Genomic DNA, 19,671 nt, shown 5'->3' on the forward strand with positions numbered 1-19,671 from the left:
TTAATATTTGCTACGAATGTGAGCTTGTCATACTATATTATATTTGGTGAATTACTTTTTTTCATGTAGTAATTTTGACATGTTCCATGAGTTGCTATCACAAGGATATTTTGAGATTTGATAGTTATAAGGGAAAGTATGTAAAATTACAGAATGTAAACATGCAGGTGAAAACATTTTGATTAGCAGATACTTGAGTGATTTTGTACATAAACACAGAATATGGGAAGAGTAAGATGTGGTCCTTTTTTTGTTTTTGTTTTTAATCCAGCTTGCAGTTAAGTTGGGGAGATAAAATATACCTGAAAAGATAAGTATGGCTAAATAGCTTGAAATGGTAGTGTGGCATATGAGAAAAGATAATTGGTATATCTAAAGATGTAAGGATAACTTCAGGGCGGATGGTCAGAGAAGGAAGAATTGGAATTATGCCTTGAAAGATAAATAACAATTGTGTCAGAAGATAATTTTATAAGTAAGAGGAATATTATATAAATAGCCAAATAAGAAATGTTAAGGCATGTTCATAGAGTAATTTGGAAAGTTTTTCTGGAATAGACTTTGAAAAATGGGTGATAAAATGAAAAACATAAATTGAAGTGGCTTGTTGGTGCCCTCAAATTACTTGTAAACATAAAGAATAGCTAACCTAGTGGGGGTTTTGGTGAATTACTTTATATTCTAGAAACTTAAGAGAAAAATATTTTGGTTGCCAGTGATAGTGTTTCAGGTATGAAATTGGATAGGTGGGGGAGATCTGCTTTCATCAGTGAAATCATGATGAAACATTGTAGCGACAGGTAGTAAATTTGTGAAAGCAAAACATACATAGGACTTGGTGTTCTGTGATGACAGAAGGATTAGAGCTAGAGAGTGACAGAAAATTTAATAAATGTGTTAAGAGTATTGAGCCTAGGTGATCTTGACAACAGTGATCCTTTTAATGGAAATATGAGAGATGTGAAAGAAAACGGATTTTTTAAATATGTTTATTGTGACGTAGTGTTGGACTTTTTGTGGAAATGGACAGCCAGCACTTGGAGATAGACTACTTGGAGAGGCTAGTTGTAGAGAGAAAGAAATGTAGTCTTCCGTGTAGAAAGATGTCTACCTCCTCATGGAGATAGAGAGGACAGTGTAGAGGGCTTAAAACCAAACATTTAGAAATATAGTTGACCTTTGAACAACATTGGCTTGAGTTGTGCAGGTCCACTTACATGCAGATTTTTTCAGTAGTAAATACTGTAGTACTACCCAGTCCACGGTTGGTTGAATCCATGGGATGCAGACCGTGGATACAGAGGAACTGCGTATATATGGAGGGCTGGCTACATAGTTATATGTGGATTTTTGACTGTGCAAAGGGTTGGCGCCCCTAACCTCCTTCATTGTTTAAGGGTCAACCTTAGTCATGTTTAGCAGAATGGAGAAGAGATTACAATCTCCAGAAAGTGTGTTGGGAAGACACCATGCTATGTCAGAGAGGCCAAAGGAGGAGAATCAGTTTCAAGGAGGACTTGATTAATAGTATTACTTCCCTCAGAGAAATCAAAATATGGGTAAACAAAATGGTGTTAAATTTGAAGATGAGTTATTTATTTTAGTAATACATTTTTCTTTTGATGAACGTTAGAGTTGATTCTTCAGAATCACTTTTATATATCTGCTGGTTTTATTAAGTCAGTTACAACAGTTTACTTTTTTATATAAACTTATTTATCTTGGCACCATTTATTTTAAATAGCTATCTTTAATTCATATGTAATAATGTTACCATTAATTAAAGAATTTTCAATGTTAAAGTAAACATTTATTTAGGAATAATCTTTTAAAGTAACTTGATGACACCTGGACTGTTGGAGTGTGGATAGCTTCCCTTAAGATATATTCTTGGTTTACACTGTTACTATAGTAGTAATTAGAAGGTGACCTAAGCATACTTTAATCATAGGTATGACAGTGTCTATCTCCAGTTTCTAGTGTACATTCTTAATTAAGTTTATTTTCCCCTAGGTTGATAAGCTTTAAAGGTTCTTTATACATAAGGAAGACTTTCTGAGGGTAATTCTTAGCATAAATTTAGTTTCTCAGCTCTTTTATTCTTGGGATATGAATCTATCCCATAAAATTATTAGGATATTTTGAAAGGTTCCTAATTTGAAATTGTGGAGTATTTTCTAGGTGAGATACTTACTCCCTTCTAATCAATGGTGTATTTTAAAAAATGAATGAGACCCCAAAATTGACTGTGGTCATAGACGTGGAATAATTCCATAAAAGGATGATTCTGCCTAAGAAAACCAATATTTTTAAGCATCCTGATTTGTGTTGAGTTCCTTTAGGAGTACATACTTCTCATATTCATCTCTGTGTGTTCCTCACAATTGATGTTATCTAGACCTATAATTTTAGTTTGCATTCTGGTGCTTTTAGCATACCTCATTTTCAGATTGTCCAGCTCTTCCAAAAAAGGCTTCCTGAATATTAGGTGTTAGGATTTTAGAAGTGGGTAGGACTCTAGTGATCATTTAAATGACCTTTATCATTTCCCAGAGATATTAAGTGATTTACCCATTACTAGAGGAGAGGTCTCTTCAGTCTTAGGCGTCACCCTTCTGTCTCCTTTAATTATTCATCTTTCTACTTCACAAGAATTATATTAGAAGTTGTAGATTGTATTCTGCCTTGAAAAGGGTACTAGTATTCTTCATTAAATATGACAATTCTATCATCACCAGAGCTCTTAATGCGTAAGTTTTTGCATTGATTTAATTTTTTCCAAGTTCAGTGTAAACTTCTAAACTAACAAGATTGTGCTGCTCATTTCTTGGAAATATTTCTAGAATTCTTTAGTCAGTATGAGAATTTTCCTACAAAGGAGTCATTATTTTAACTTGTCTGGTCTTTTCATCTCTTACTTTAAAAAACAAAACGAAATAACCTTATCATAGTCGCTGAATGTATTTTTCTATTTTCTTTTAACTCCTATTCTTGAGATTTTTACACTTATTAGTGAATATTACCTCATGGGTTTTCTCAGCTTTCTTTACTGTGGTTTAGCAAGTATGAGTTTTATTTTGTGGTCTTTGTTTACATATGTCCCAAATAATGTTTAGCAAGCATACTTGATATTATTAGGGGAATAATTCATCTAAAATTCACTGATTTTGAAAATTTGTTATTATTCATTTCTTTCTGTTTTTAAACTTACTAGAGCATGCTATAAGTACTAGCATAAGTTATGTACAATGTTAAATTCTATGTTGACTTTCTGTTGAGCATTTAATTTTATGATAGGTTCATATACCTTTTTATCTAAATGTATTTTTTAATTGAAGTGTAGTTGATACATAATATATATAGGTTCATATAACTTTAATATGAATAGAAAGGATACTTTCTTTTAGTTTTTGAACGTAAATCTCATTGCTTTCTAGTTATACATGCATATTCAAATAGTGCCTTCATTATTAAATTTTTTCTTTAAGAATTCTTAGTCATAAATATTCTGACCCTTGTTTAAGAAGATGAAATCCTTTTCAGAGAGAAGTATTTAACTATCTTTAATGGTTGGCTTAGTTAATTATCGCATAAATCATAAAAATAGCTAGGGTATATTTAGCTATATAGGAAAGTAAAATATTTTCCTACTTTGTATCAACTGGAAAGGCTAGACAGCATTTTGTAGTTAGGGCTGTTTATTATCTGAGGAGCTTTTTCTGAAGATAAATTTGGCATTTTACATAGTAAGGTTATGGGCACCTTTTCTAATTGGTTTGTAAGTAAAGCAGATCCATTGTCTTCCTTAATGAATAGTTAATCCAAATAATGTACTTTTGAAATACACTTTCATATTCTCCATATAAAAGTCACTCTGGAGTTAATACAGATGGCTTATACCAAGAGAATTTGTACCATCCTGCCATATTCACAGTGGCATGTGTTATTGTATAGCAACACAGTGATCTTCAATAGGATTGCTATTTTTTCTTTGCTTTTTTAGAGCTTTAGAAGTTCTGCCTCTCCCAAGTATTCTCTCAGAGATCTTCTACTAACTGTAAATGTGGCAACATTGGTAGGTAGCATGGGTATAGGGTTGATTAATTCTCACCACCACTCCCCCCCGCCACCTCCCCAAAAGAAGAATGTAGAGCAAGATTGTCTAAACATTATATAAAGGATACCATGCTTATGAACATCCATCAGACATACTTTGGCATTGCTGAGTCAGACTCTCAGATCTCTTCCTCTGTTCTACCATATACTTAGAATTGTAAACTTAGAATAGTATTACAGTTCTGGGAGCATTTATTATATTAGATTTATAAAGTAGTTGGGGTTTTGTTTTGTTTTGTTTTTTTCTCTGTCTTTTGTGAAATTTTGAGTGAACTGAGGTAAATAAAACATCTAACAACACATGGCCAAGACACTTTTAATTCTTTGGTCTTGAGTTTTTTATGTAAAATTCTATATAGAGCTAAACTTTGTTCGTGTGATTAGGTATTATAACAGTTCATGTAACTTTTTATTTCCCTAGACAACACTGAAAAATAGAGATGTGAATCCTGACATTTCTGCTTATATTCTTTCATTTTTGGAAAATACAAAGCTATATAGCTACTAATGCCCTTAGGTTAATCTGGAGAAGTAGTTCTGTTCTTTCTTATTTTTGAATAGTTTTAAAGTAGACTTGGAATCAGTTCCTTTTCTCTGTTATCTTATCCTCCAACTTTCTTCACAACCAAGAAATGATCCTGTTTCACTTACTCGGTTTCTTGCTTTTATGTTATGTCTTTTAGTGTATTAGACGTTAGAGTACTTCACCAGTTTTCTTTCATGTGATTAAATTTTAAGGAAAGTTATTCTTATTTCTTTTCCATTATTACCATTCAAAACAGCATTAATAAACACCTGTGTGCTCATTACTTCTTTTCAACAAGCCAAAGGAAAAATTAGTTTTCTTTTTGAGGTAATCCCATTTGTGGTACTATATAAACTTCTTAGGCAGAGCCCTTTCTTTTAGAACAACATTTTCTCTTTTGACCAAAATGCAAACCTTCCTTGAGAAATCAACTATTCTTCAAAATTTTAATTTCACTTCTGTACTTGGTGAACTGTACATTCATCCCTGTGCCATATTTTTAACACTAAAGAAAGAAAATTACCACTTCTCTCTTTTCCAAGCATTTACTGGGATATTGAGATATTACTAATAAAACCAATTTGTTCTAGATCAGTGGATACCGGAACAGAGAGGAGGTATTTCTTACCTGATAATGTGTGTGTGTTCCGATTCTGCTAATCCAGAAATCCAGTCACATTTGTTGAAAATCATCCTTAGTTGTTATTTGTTAGGGAGTCAACTCCCTATTTTAGTTGTTTTCTGAAATTCAGTCCCTAGTTGTGCTTTAGATAGGGTAGAATTTTTACCTCTTTCAGAACACTGCTAAAGAAGTTTTCAACTGGAACATAGTCTGAAGAAGCACTGAGAGCAAAAAAATTCAGAGTGGTGATTGGCCACCTCTGTTTGATTGACAGGTTGCAGGGAGAAACCCATTCGTTCTGGATTAATGGAACTGGAAAACAGAAAACAATTATCAGGTAAAAAAAACCTTTTCTTTAACCTTTGAAATTCATCATTTAAAAAATGAGTCAGACCATCAAGGGAATTTATTACCAAAAAGAAAAAGTTAGTGTCTTGTGAGCAGTGATCTCTGGCTATTACTTCAAGAGTTACCAAAAAATTGCTACAGTTACTCCACATTGTCAGCCTTTGCTGAAAGGGCTTGATTAAATGCAGATGAGATGGACTGTAAGGTGCAATTCCATTTTAAATCCGGGTTACAGACATGAAGCAGAACTATGGGTGGGGGAGAATGGTGGTGTTTTATTTCCTGACTTGTGTCTGGTCTATGGATAAAGATAATACGTTGTTTTTCAAGGCTTTTAATCTGGCACTTTCATGAATATTCACAAATTTTGTTACTGTACTGTGTTTGTTATATCTTCACTTCATGAGGCTATATACTTACATATCTTTTATCATAGAATTTTAGTAACAATAGTGACCAGCCAGTTCTTTATATTTTAATGGCAGTTTTCTGATTGTTGGTTAAATACGTTTCAGATTGAAGGCCAAGGACATGGTGCAGTATTTGACTGCAAATGCTCTCCTGATGGGCAGCATTTTGCATGCACAGACTCTCATGGACATCTTTTAATTTTTGGCTTTGGCTCCAGTAGCAAATATGACAAGGTAGAGTACGATGACTGTATATCTACTCCTTATAGTTGTTTGTTTGTTTGTTTGGTTTTAAATCCATAGATGTTTAGGGGTTGTATTTTGGGGAGGGAAGTGATAATAATCTTTATATTTCAGAAGAAATAACCTTTTACTTAGCCCGCTAGAAAGGTCTAGATTGCAGTTCTTAGGTTGGGGTATATAAGATGGGTGTTGGAGATGTCCATAGAGGGATTCATTGAAATTCTGTAAAATGTTTTACTTATATGGAGAATATGCATTTGTCTGGGGTACAATTCTGTGGCTTTTATGTGGTTCTCAAAAAAAATGTATGGCCTACTGTGATGGTAGTTAATATTTTTAAATATTCAAGACCCTGTGTGAGATTAGTGACTAAAAGATTTAAATTGTTTATCTGTGGTAGAGTTGTTTAAAAGGTTGTCATAGTAAAAACTGAAGCGTTCAGGTTTAAGAAATTCCAAATTAAATGATAAAATTTAAAGTTACAGATGTGTCAGGTATGAGTTCATGTTAATTTTTATATTCAGAAATTTTAGAGAAAATGCTTATTCTCTTAGAAAATCTGTCGTTAATTTTTTATATTATTATTATATAAACCATGCTTACTGTATACTTACGGATTTTCTTAAATTGTATGAGTGGTTTCATTAAAGAGTTTAATTCAGAGAATAAATTGATTTCTCATTGCAAAGTGCTAAAACAAATAATTACCATATTTAGTAATTTCAAAGATAAGATAAAGCATGATAGCCCTGGGAAAGTAAAAGTACTGCTGAAAGATTCATGCCTAGATTTAATTTTACCATTTAATTTGAAATTATGTAACTTATTTTCAATGTTTTTTTAATTTTTTTATGAATACAGTCTCTATTCCAGGGAAACTTTAAAGCAGCTACTTTTTTTTTTTCTTAGTATCTTCATTGGAGTATAATTGCTTTACAATGGTGTGTTAGTTTCTGCTTTATAACAAAGTGAATCAGTTATACATATACATACATCCCCATATCTCTTCCCTCTTGCATCTGCCTCCCTCCCACCCTCCCTATCCCACCCCTCTAGGTGGTCACAAAGCACCAAGCTGATCTCCCTGTGCTATGTGGCTGCTTCCCACTAGCTATCTACCTTACGTTTGGTAGTGTATATATGTCCATGCCACTCTCTCACTTTGTTCCAGCTTACCCTTCCCCCTCCCCGTATCCTCAAGTCAAAGCAGCTACTTTTCTAATCGTAAAATTTAATGTAGAACATACAAAGATTTATTTACAATTAATTCAAGAAAATAATATTCTTTTATATTGTTGTTTAATACCATGATTTATATTAAAATGTTTACCTTCCATTAGAAATCTATAATGATAAATTTTTCTTTGTCCATTCTTTTATGGGCCTTTCTTTTTATAGATAGCAGATCAAATGTTCTTTCACAGTGATTATCGGCCCCTTATCCGTGATGCCAACAATTTTGTATTAGATGAACAGACTCAGCAAGCACCTCATCTCATGCCGCCGCCTTTTTTGGTCGATGTCGATGGTAACCCTCATCCATCAAGATATCAGAGATTAGTTCCTGGTCGTGAAAATTGCAGGGAGGAGCAACTCATCCCTCAGATGGGGGTAACTTCCTCAGGTATATGCTCATTTTAATTCCATGCTAAATTTTCCTTTTCCTATTGAAACTTATAAAATTGATAATTGGGTAGAACTTTGTTTTTAATTGTTTTGAACAGATGAGAAGTAAAATGATTTTTATACTTCTTTAAAGTTCTTTGAATAATGCTTAAGTATTGCAAGACAGTTAAGAAGCATTGGAGGTTTAAAGCAATAATTTTCATCTATATCTATTTATAACCTTCTGAGGACTAATAGGGTAAGTCTATATTTGGTATGAGATGAGTCAGTTCATTTATTTATTCATTCAGTAACATACATTGTGAATCTCCTCTGTCGCTGACACTTGCTAAGCTGTGGTATTCAGCAGTGAAGTAAACAAATGCAATTCTTGCTCTCGTGGAGTGAGTTAGATTAGTAAACAGTTACAAACAAATACATAGTTAAAAATTATGAATAATTATTAAAGCAAATAATAGTATGATGTGAGAGAGAGAATAAGACTAGATAGCCTAGGGGACTTCCCTGGTGGTCCCGTGGCTAAGACTCTGCGCTCCCAATGCAGGGGGCCTGGGTTCAATCCCTGGTCAGGGAACTAGATCCCACATGCCACAACTAAGAGTTCGCATGTGGCAACTGAAAGCTCCTGCGTACGACAAACGGAGATCCCATCCCGCATGCTGCAACTAAGACCTGGCACAGCCAGATAAATAAATAAATATTAAAAATAAATCAGTAAAAGACTAGATAGCCTGTTCACGTTAACAATTGTTTTAAGAAGTGATCAACTTTTAAAAGTTTAAGAAAAGTTAAGATAGGAATGAAAAGTGTTGCTGTTTTGGAGGGTGAAAGTTGAATTAGTTGAAGAATCGAATGGGAGTTGAAATGGAGACAAGGTCTACAGGCTTCTTCCCTGCTTTTGGCAAGAAGAACAGCACTAATTTATTAAGTGAAAATAAATGGAAGGACTGTAAAGAAAGTTAAACCAGTTTTGCAGTTATGAATCTTTGTTATATTTTAGACTAGAAAAATGTTTATGAAAATAGTTTAGGTTCTTGACTAGCATAAATGGACAAAACTTCTAAGTAGATATGAAAGACATATATGGGATGTAATATATAATGAGTTAACTTTTAAATAATGAATTTAGAATCTGTAAGCAGCACAGAAAAATCAATCATCTCTTATTTTCTTAAAGGATTGGGCATGTGAAATTATAATAAAGACTCTAGAGTATGTGAAACTAAAATGTTTCAGTACGTGGACACAGCATGAACTCAATCTAAGAAAAGGCAGGATTTGAGAAATCTAGGCAGGCATTAGAGACTAGAGAATTCACAGTTGTTAGAGAAGTCTTGGTCATAGGACTGAAATTAAGATAAATGTCTTCATTCCCTTAGTGGGGAACTGGCAAGAATCAGGTCTTTCCCAGGCTTCAGTCAGGTACCTAGGCTGGGATTTCAGGCACAGGGAAATAAGAAAATGACTCATTTATTAAAATATCAGTGCTACTTAATTATCGTGATTATTCTTCCCTTCATTTAACAGTTTTTAAAGGGCTTTCATAAATAACACTCATTTAATCCTTTTATCTGTGGTATCCCAATTCTAAAAATTGAAAAAATGAAAATTTAACAACATTATGTCTTGTTCAAGTTAAAGTACACGGAATTGTAGGGACTCAAATCCAGCTCTGACTCCCAGTCCATTGTTCTTTCTTCCATGCCAAGCTGCCCTTAGAGTAACAACTGGACTTGATCTTGAAAATGAAATAGACACCAGTTATAGTACTGGGCTACAAGAGAACCCAGAGCAATAATTATGGCTTCAGAGTGAGTCACAGAATTTTTAAGTGTTCTAGTAGCTCACAGAATTCAGGGTAAATATCATTTCCTTCATTATTTTAGACTTGCCAGGTACAAAAATAGAACAAAAGAAAAATACTTTTTGAAAAAAACTTTAGCATCATTTCTAATTATGTTTCTATTTGCAAATCTAGATCTGTAGTAAAATTTATTTGGGGAAATAGAGTTAGGTAAACATACACGTTGGATATTGTAATAAGTTGCTTTGAGTGCAGTTTTGTTATATCTGCACTGAACAATACACTTTAAATGTTTTCTCAGTTGTAAACTTGAGCTATGTCAGATTCAAACATGAGATGTTTTCTCACCAGTATACCAGGAAAGAGGCATCCATAGGCATTTTAATTTTTACCTCTGTTCACTTTTACCACTTTCTAGCTTTGTGACCTTGGTCAAGTTATTTTATCTCATTGAATTTTAGTTTTCTCTTATAAAATGAAATAACCTTATGTGCTTAATACATGTAATTTCCTCTTTTCTTATACCTTCATACTACTACTACTTCATTTCAGAATATACTTTGTATCTTACTAACCCACTCTAAAAGTCTGATCTCATCAAGTCTTTGCTTACGTTCCCACACACCCGATATTAATTGCTGTTTTCTCTCCTCTTGTGGCAATGCCTTTCATATATCTCATAACATACATTTTCTTATTTGTTCAGCAGGATTGAGCATCTTTATATGCCTAGCATTGTTCTAGATTTAGAATTAGAATATTAAGATGGATAAGAAAATTCATGCTTTTGAAGAACTAAGTAGTGGGCTTCCTTTCTATATTGGGCTGAGTACTAAGGTATGTACACAGTCAGTCCTCCGTATTCCTGGATTCAGCATCTGTGGAGTCAACCAACCCCGTATAGAATATATTCGGGAAGAAAACTCCAGAAAGTTCCAAAAAGCTGAACTTGAATTTGCTACTTGCAGGGAACTATTTACATAGCATTTACATTGTATTAGGTGTTTCAGGGGTAGTCTGGAAAGATTTCACATAGGAAATACGGAGATGCCATTTCTCTTGGTGCTTGAAGGATGTTAGCATTTATCACATTTGTACTTGAAGTGGTCAAAAGCTCCAAAGCATAAAGGCGTATATCCTATTACGAGAGTAAAAGAGTCAGGTAGTCTCATATCACTGGTGTGGGTGAGAATTGATGTTGGAAAAGCAGGATGGGTTAAAATACACCAAGTTCCTCCCTACTTCAGAGCTTTTGTACCAGCTCTTACCTTCTGTCCAGAGTGTATTCTAGCTCTTCACATGGGTGACTATTTCTTCTTTTTCTTCAAGTCTCACTCAAATGCTTCCTTTTCAAAGTGGGCTTCTTTGACTTTTCTGACTCACCATAGGTAGTTCCCATTTCTCTCCTTCCCCGTTTTCTCTATCTCATCACCTTCTTTATGTTGACAACATTTTTTCCCAATCTTCATTTGTGTATGGGTTTATCATTCAATTTCCCCATTAGAATGTTAACTCCCTGATGGTCAGGGACCGTGATGTATCTCGTTCACCACTGGATCCTCAGTTTCTTGGCGTAGTTCCTAATACATAATGGGCACTCAAGAATTTGTTGAATGAAGCAGTAAAGCTTTTTGAGAAAGTGGGTAATCAGATTGGCCTTTTTTAAAAGAAGATCTAAGATGAAATCCTTCTTTTGCCACTTACTAGATATATGACTTTGAATAGTTATTTTGATTTTCTTATCTATAAAGTAGAATTAATAATACCTATGGGATTGTGGTATTGTAATGATCATATGAGTACCTGAATCATGGTAAACACTAAGTAAAAGTTATGTCATCATCATCATCCTTATTTTTAATGAAGATTGAAGGGGGCATGTTTCCTTTTTTTTTTTTTCCCTCTCTCTCCCATCATTCACAGTTGCTCATTTTAGGTCTTTTACTCAAGCAAAATTTATGTTTAATTCTGGACTCAAAGTGAGGTTGATAAGTAATATGGTTTGAAATATCCTTAGCATTTTTGTGGTTCACATAGGACTGAACCAAGTTTTAAGTCAGCAAGCAAACCAGGAGATCAGCCCACTGGACAGTATGATTCAAAGACTACAACAGGAGCAAGACCTGAGACGTTCTGGTGAAGCAGGTATCAGTAATACCAGCCGTTTAAGTAGAGGTAAGCAGTGATTCTTAAGTGAAATATTTTAAAAATTGAAGCAGTCTAAACCTACAGCAGTAGAGAAGCGATTAAACAAATATGGTAAATCCATTACGTGAAATATTAGGCTGCCAAAATGATCATGTTTTTGAAGAATATTTAATGACCTAAAAAAATATTCTTAATATAAGGTTTCAAACTATGGACAATGAGTTTTTTAATGTATATATTCTTCCAAATTTCCTATAATAAACATGAATAATTGAGAAAAATGTTAAAAATAAATTTATTCAATAGTTTATGGAATACATTCAAAGCCACATTCTCAAACATCTCACCATCCTTATTGTTGTATATTATTAAACTTTAGAGAAAATTTAAAGCAAATTTATGAACCATAAATGTCCTTGGGTTTGTGTCTGTTTTTGCTTCTTATATAGTTTTCCCAAAAAATACACAGTGGGCAATTTGTTTTTAAGTAATATTAGGTTTTACATCTTTGGAGCTTAATGGTCCATAGTCATGATTCATTAACTTATCTAGTCAACTGAATAACCATGTTCTGTTTTCATTAAGCTTTTGCTTGTGGTTTAGCTCCTAATTTGGTGATGTGATTATTTGCCACAGCACTATGAAGTTTCACGTGGAGGATAGTATGGATTTTTCCCCCCTGGTGTGTGTGTGTGTGTGTGTGTGTGTGTTTTCTGTTAGAAGCTAATGGAGAAGTGTCTCTAAATAGAACTTACTGTATTAATTTTTTAACTTAGGCTCTACAAGTTCTACCTCAGAGGTTCATTCACCACCTAATGTAGGACTAAGGCGTAGTGGTCAAATCGAAGGTGTACGGCAAATGCATAGTAATGCACCAAGAAGTGAAATAGCCACAGAGCGGGATCTTGTAGCTTGGAGTCGAAGGGTGGTAGTACCTGAGTTATCAGCTGGTGTAGCCAGGTAAGGAAGGGGAATTATGAATCGTTATGTACCACAGTTGTTTGTATTCATTTTGAATTACAGTCTTCAGAGCACCTTTTTAGCTCTAATTTGTTTTAATTTTTTTTTTTTGACAGTACATAGTGTTTTATTCAATTGGGTCTTGATACCTAAGTGTGACTCTTTTTTTTTGGAGTATAATTGCTTTACAGTGGTGTGTTAATTTGTTTTAAATTTATCTGCAGAGCTAATGTTTTAAACTATTCATGACTCTGGAGAAAAGTTAAATTTCAGTATATGTCCCTTTCTAGGATGATTCATATAAATGATATGGGGGGAGTGTTAAGGTGAATGGGGGGGGAATTATAAACTTGGCTTGAACAAATATGAGATTTTACTGAGTAGCATATTTAAATCTTAGTTTGCCTTGTTTAACTGTATCTTAAAACACATTCATAGTTTGTTGTAATTTAGTTTTTTGTGGATTTTACTAATCATTCACACCACATCATTCAGAGGCATAGTGAAAATACATTATATTTTTTATCAGTAATAGATTATATAAATATTTTTAAATCTTTTTTATACTTAAAAGTATACATATGTAAATTAAAAAGTATTGATTTTATGTAATCCTATTCTCAAGGTCATTGCTATGAGGGACGTTTATATTCAATTCCTTTTGATTCTTTATTAATGAAATACTCATGAATGAGGTCCATATGAGCCCCAACTAATACTGACTATATATTATAATACTGTACTATAACAAAAAACATAGGAAGATCAAATTTGATTTTAGGATTTCCTAGTTCTTAAAAGATAAGAGTAATTATATAATTAAAAATATTTGTAATCTGAATGTTTATATATATTATGCTTTTTTGATTGGACCACACCCAAATTTGTGTTAGGTTTTAGGATTATACACCTAAAGCTTGAATTTGAACCATAACTTTATCTGATGACAAATATACCCAGATGTTCTTTAGCTGTGTTCCTGTCTACTTTTTAATTCTATTGTTAAGGTTTGAAGAGGGTGCAATAAATAATACCCATCATTTTAAAAATAGTTCTGAAGGAGTAAAAAATAACACAAAAGAGTAAGACAGGAAATGAGCATATTTTATTATTCATACGGCTGTGAAGAACATGACTTTTATCTGCATGAATGAGTGCTTCCTAATACTGAACCCCAGCGAAAGGTACCACTGGGCCATGGTATTTCTCCCCACGTGAGGCAGCTGGTTTGCTTCTTTAAAGTGCAGAGAAGAATGTATACATGGACAGGGCATAGAACTGGGCCATGCTAAGCTGGATTTTCCTTCTAGAGCATCCTAATTAATTAGTTCACTCCTCCTCCCCTAGAGAAGAATGAGTAAGGAGGTGAAAAGAGTCCAGGAGTGGGTTGCTCGTTGGTGGTGGAGGTCCCTGCACACGGAACAGTGGGGAAGATTTGTTTCTCTCCAGATATTCGTCACCTTTTTATCTCTTTTCTTTGAGCTTGACCATTGAGAGTATGGTCCAGCGAGGCTGTGGCCATTACTTCAAAGGGTATTCGGCCTTCCTGGAGCTTTGCATTAAAATTAAATCCAATCCCATAACCAACAAAGGATTAATATCTATTATATATAAAGAACTCTCAAAACTCAGCAGTAAACAAAACAATCCAATTAGAAAATTGGGCAAAAGCTATGAACAGACATTTCATCAAAGAGTATATAGAGATGGCAAATAAGCACGTGAAAAGATACTCAACATCATTAGCCATTAGTGAAATGCAAATTAAAACTTCAGTGAAATAATCTGTACCTATCAGAATGGCTGAAATACAGTGACAGCACCAAATGCTGGGAAGGGTGTGGAGAAACTGGATCCCTCATGCATTGCTGGTGGGAATGTAAAATGGTGCAGCCACTCCGGAAAACAGTTTGGCATTTTTTTTAAAACCTAAACATAAGACTATCATATGATCCATTGAGTGCACTGTTTGGGGATTTATCCCAAAGAAATTAAACTTATTTTCACACAAAAACCTGTACACAAATGTATAACAGCTTTATTCGTAATAGCCAAAACCTAGAAACAACCCAGATGTCCTTCAGTGGGTGTATGATTAAACAAACTATGGTATATCCACACCATAGAATAAGACTGCATTAAACAGGAACAACCTGTTGATACACAACTTGATTGAATCTTCAGGGAATTATGGTGAGCAACCAGTCTCAAAGGTTATGTATTAATCCATTTATGGACTACTCTTGAAATGACAAAAGTGTAGAGATGGAGAACAGATTAGTGGTTGCTAGACATTGTGAAGAGAAAGGGCTGAGGAGGAAGAGAGGAAGGTGGATATGATCATTAAAAGGGCACCGCAAGGGATCTTTGTGGTAATGGAAATGTTCTTTCTGTATCTTCACTGGGGCAATGGATACACAAACGTACACATGTGATAAACTTGGAGAGAACTAAATACACACACAAACACACACACATGAGTGGAAGTAAAACTGGGGAGTTCTGAATATCAGCGGGTAGTATCAATATCCAGATCCAGGTTATGATGTTGTACTATAGTTTTGCAAGATATTACCATTGGGGGAAGCTAGGTAAAGGATACAAGGAACCTCTTTGTATTATTTCTTAGAACTGTATGTGAACCTACAGTTATCTCAATAAAAAAGTTTAATTAAAAAAACAAATTAAGAACAAACGAAATTAAATCCAAGGGCATTCTTTTCACAAGATTCAAGTTCAACCAAACATAAAATAGATAGCTAGTGGGAAGCAGCCACATAGCACAGGGAGATCAGCTCGGTGCTTTGTGACCACCTAGAGGGGTGGGATAGGGAGGGTGGGAGGGAGAGAGATGCAAGAGGGAAGAGATATGGGAACATATGTATATGTATAACTGATTCACTTTGTTATAAAGCAGAAACTAACATACCATTGTAAAGCAATTATACTCCAATAAAGATGTAAAAAAAAAAAAAAAGATTCAAGTTCACTCATTTCCATTGAGAATCATGACCAGCCACATTAGAGATTCTGCAATTAAGCATAAAATGACAACATTGATATACCCAAGTAATAAAATATCAACATTATAGAGCTCTTCCAGGTTCGAATATTAACTCCCTTCCAACTGTGATATCTCCAGGGAAAAATTAAAGTTCAAAGATTAAATACCCTTCCAGTTCAAAAACTTTAAAGTTTTAAGGAATTAAAAAATTTTTAAGAATTCTCTTGTCCTTGTGAGTTCAGGTTCCATGAAATTAAAGTTGACAGTTAATGTTCCTCAAAACTTCTGTTGCTCAAATTCAGCTTGGTATCTGGATAGAGTTGAAGTTTTTTCAGTGGCTGAAGCCTGACCTGCCTTTCACTGGAGAGAATGTAGTTCTTTCAGGGCTTCGGGAGTTAATGTTAGTTCTACCTCAAGGGTCTGTTGTGCCTTTATTATTATTTTTTTAAATTCCAGCTATCTGTATGGCACATAAGGTTATCACAGCATAAGCCCAACACTGACATAATTTTTGAAGAATAAATAAATTCTGTTTTTAATCCTTGGAGCAGTTACCTTAGGAGTAACCGTGTTCCCAGATCCTAAAACTTTATTTGCCAAAGACTATAGTAGAGACGGTAGTATCTAGTTCAAGTGGACGGAGTCTGTCTTTCTAGTATTCCAGTCATTTAGTGCTCAATGTCCAGAGCTCACAATCTATGAAATTAAACTCAGAAATCTTTATCACATGCCTCATCTGAAAAGAAGGCATCAGGAGTAACATCCCCTCTCTGATACCTAACATTCCCTTTGGGGAGAAATCAGTTATAAACATTACAGATTATATGTGGCTTTTAATTCTCTTTCAGTAGGCAAGAAGAATGGAGAACTGCAAAGGGAGAAGAAGAAATAAAGACATACAGATCAGAAGAGAAAAGAAAACACTTCACAGTTCCAAAAGAGAATAAAATGCCCACTGTCTCAAAGGTAAATAGTAATTACTTTGATGTTTAATATTTGCTTCATAAGTACAGTGACCATTTTGTAATTAAAGGCCTTTTTGTAATTAAACATGTTAATATTGTGGACAGGATATTTAACTAATGAAATAAAGTTAACATAGCTAATTCTTGATTATCTTTGGATTATCTTTAAATCTTTAATATTACATTTCCTACTTTTTAGCATACGTTTTCCCCAAATGCCAATTGTAATATGCCTGTTAAATCTAATAAATTACACCTTAAGCCTAAGCAAGATCTTTTGTTTAGTTCTGCCATTGGTGGCACACTGTAAAACAGTGTTCTGGTTTTGTTTTTTGTCCTACACATTTTTTTTTTTTAACTGTTTTGCACCTATTTGTTATTGCAGGAAATTAAGTCAGCTCTGCTGCTATAAATAATAGTTCTCATTTTCTCCATTAAGATAGGTAAATTGTCCCTACTAGTTTGCCCTGTTGGTTTTTCTGTCATCCTACTCTGGAAAAACTTTTCAGTCCAGTGGATTTCAACTGTTATGCCCTAATCTGGGAGAGATATGTACTTAACCTTCTTGAGTGTCAAGGGTTGACTGGTCTCTAGACCCAGCTTTGTGCTCCTTCCTCTTACTTGAGTTCCTCAGACCTTCTAAAGTAGTTTCCTGTATTACAGCTCCCTTTTCTGTTTTGTGACTCTTCGAAGGACTCAAGTAGTCCTTTGCTATTATTTTATGTTTTCCTTACTAAGGGTATCATACCTTGGCATCAGTAGGACCCTACACTGCTACAGTTTCTGTTGTTATAATCAGAAATAATCTTCTCTTTTTTAGGTTTTTGTTGTTGTTGTTGTTGGTTGTTTTTTTCATGGTGGCTGGAAAGCATACCCTTTTTTTGGTATCCTTTGCTCTGAATCCAAGGATGTGGGGACATAATTCATATAATGATTGTGAGCTTGTATTGCTACCACTTTTATGGATGGAATATGGTAATATCTGTAAAAATTAAAAGGATGTGCTTATCTTTTAATCCAGTAGTGGTACTTTGAAGACTATTTTTTTAGAAAGAAAAGAATTGATGTGAATGTATATATGTGTGTGTGTGCATGCAGATATTTATAGTGTCTCTGGTGGCAAAAACTGGAATAACTTTAGTGTTTATTGGTGGACAAAAGGTAGGATGTCATGACATATATATACCCATGGAATACTCTACAGCTTTTTAAAGAAATGAGTTAGAACTCACTCCATTGCCTTGGAGAAACGTTCATGATGTATTTGTTAAGTGAAAAAAAGCAAGTGGGACAGTAGTGTTTATAACACTACTGTATTGCAGTATTATAGGTCTTGAGGTACACAGCCCCATCCCCCCACACACATACAGAATCTTTTTTATGAGACAGGGCAAGACCTAGATTTTTTCTTTTTCCCTCCCTTCCCAAGTGCCACCCAATACACTTGGGAAACCAGAGCCAAACATATTCAGATACTCAACACAGCATATTATTCTGAGAGAGATAAGAGAGGGTATTAGAAACATGATGTAGCAGCAAGCTGTTTTGGAGAGGGTTCTGTTGGAGAGATTGGGATGAAACGTCTTTGAAATGGAGAACTCGATGGATGGGTTGAATAGAGGAATACAAAACACTGAAAAATAAGTTAACAAGCTGGAATGTCAAGTTGAAGAACTCTTCAGAATGCATCAACAAGGGATAAAATGATGGAGAGTATGAGGGAAATGTGAAAAACATGTATGTGTATGTTTATGTAATGTGTATGTTGTATATACACATATATACACAGAGATTAGAAGTACATAGAAAAAAAAAGCTTTATTTGGTAAGAGTCTTCAAAGAAGAAAAAATATACAGAGGGAGAAAAGAGTTGGAAAAATGATCCAGAATTTCCTAGAATTAATCTCTAGCTGAGCAAATGCATAGTGTGCCAACTAGAATAAGGAAAAGAATAATACAAAATTAAAAAATTTAAAACCTCAATTAAGCACATTATAGTGAGATTTGAAAATATCTAAAACAGAGAGTATTCTGAAAGTTTCTGTAGAGAAGAAGGGAACCACATGAACTTGAACTTGACTAATACTAGACCTTTTCTTTGTTGTTAACAAAATGGATTCCACTGAGCGCCCTACAGCTAGAAGAGTTAAGAGGAAATTAAAGAATCAACACCCACAGGAAAATTGTCTGCAACCCCAACACAGTAGTGTTTATGCTGATTTCCTACTGGAATGGTCACAGCATGCTGGGGCCAAGTGCTAACATGCCTTGGTTCAAGGGATGGAAAGTCACCTGTAAAGATGGCAGTGCCAGTGGAACCATGCGGCTTAAAGCTCGGAATGGTATCCTGCCACCGACTTGTCTAATGGGCAACCCCTTGGTGCCTGCCCCTCCAGGTAGTATTGGTACTGTCCCTGTGGGCCAGTGGAGACTGGGGTTCTCAAATCTGGCATGTGATCACCTTTGCTCCAGTCGTCATTACAACTGAAGTTTAAAAAAAAAATAGTCTGTTGAAGTGCACATGAAGCCTTGGGTGAAGCTCTTCTGAGACAATGTAGACCTCAGTGTCAAGAACGTGTCTGTTAGAGCTGCTAGCCATAGTAGCTTTGTGGTTCCTGACAGCAAGAATAACCCATGAATGATGGAAGCAGCCGGCTTCACAGCTCAAATGATTATCCTGAGCCATCCAAGCTAAGTCAGTGCTGGCTATGCACCCGTTCTGGATTGTACCACAGCTCAGCTCACACAGCTTGCAAGGTTGCTGACCTGAAGGAGAAGATTGGTCACTGTTCTGGGAAGGGGCTTCTGGAAGATGGCCTCAAATTCTTGAAAGGTGGTGGTGCTGCCTGCCACTGTTGATAGGTTCCTGGCAAGCCCCCTTGTGTGTTGAGAGCTCCTC

At 34.7% G+C, this 19,671-nt stretch overlaps 1 protein-coding gene across 1 annotated transcript in view; it reads left to right on the forward strand.

Moving 5' to 3' along the window:
- Nucleotides 1-19,671, forward strand: part of PHIP (PHIP subunit of CUL4-Ring ligase complex) — a gene marked incomplete at both ends in the record, with an annotated part of 122,283 nt that overhangs the window by 61,796 nt on the left and 40,816 nt on the right. Inside the window, 5 exons of the mRNA XM_079716072.1 lie at nucleotides 6,128-6,256; nucleotides 7,664-7,889; nucleotides 11,733-11,870; nucleotides 12,620-12,803; nucleotides 16,656-16,773. Coding sequence (XP_079572198.1) covers nucleotides 6,128-6,256; nucleotides 7,664-7,889; nucleotides 11,733-11,870; nucleotides 12,620-12,803; nucleotides 16,656-16,773 — 795 coding nt within the window. The remainder of the gene's footprint in view (nucleotides 1-6,127; nucleotides 6,257-7,663; nucleotides 7,890-11,732; nucleotides 11,871-12,619; nucleotides 12,804-16,655; nucleotides 16,774-19,671) is intronic.

Source organism: Hyperoodon ampullatus (assembly GCF_949752795.1).
Source record: "Hyperoodon ampullatus genome assembly, chromosome: 12".
NCBI classification, from domain to species: domain Eukaryota; kingdom Metazoa; phylum Chordata; class Mammalia; order Artiodactyla; family Ziphiidae; genus Hyperoodon; species Hyperoodon ampullatus.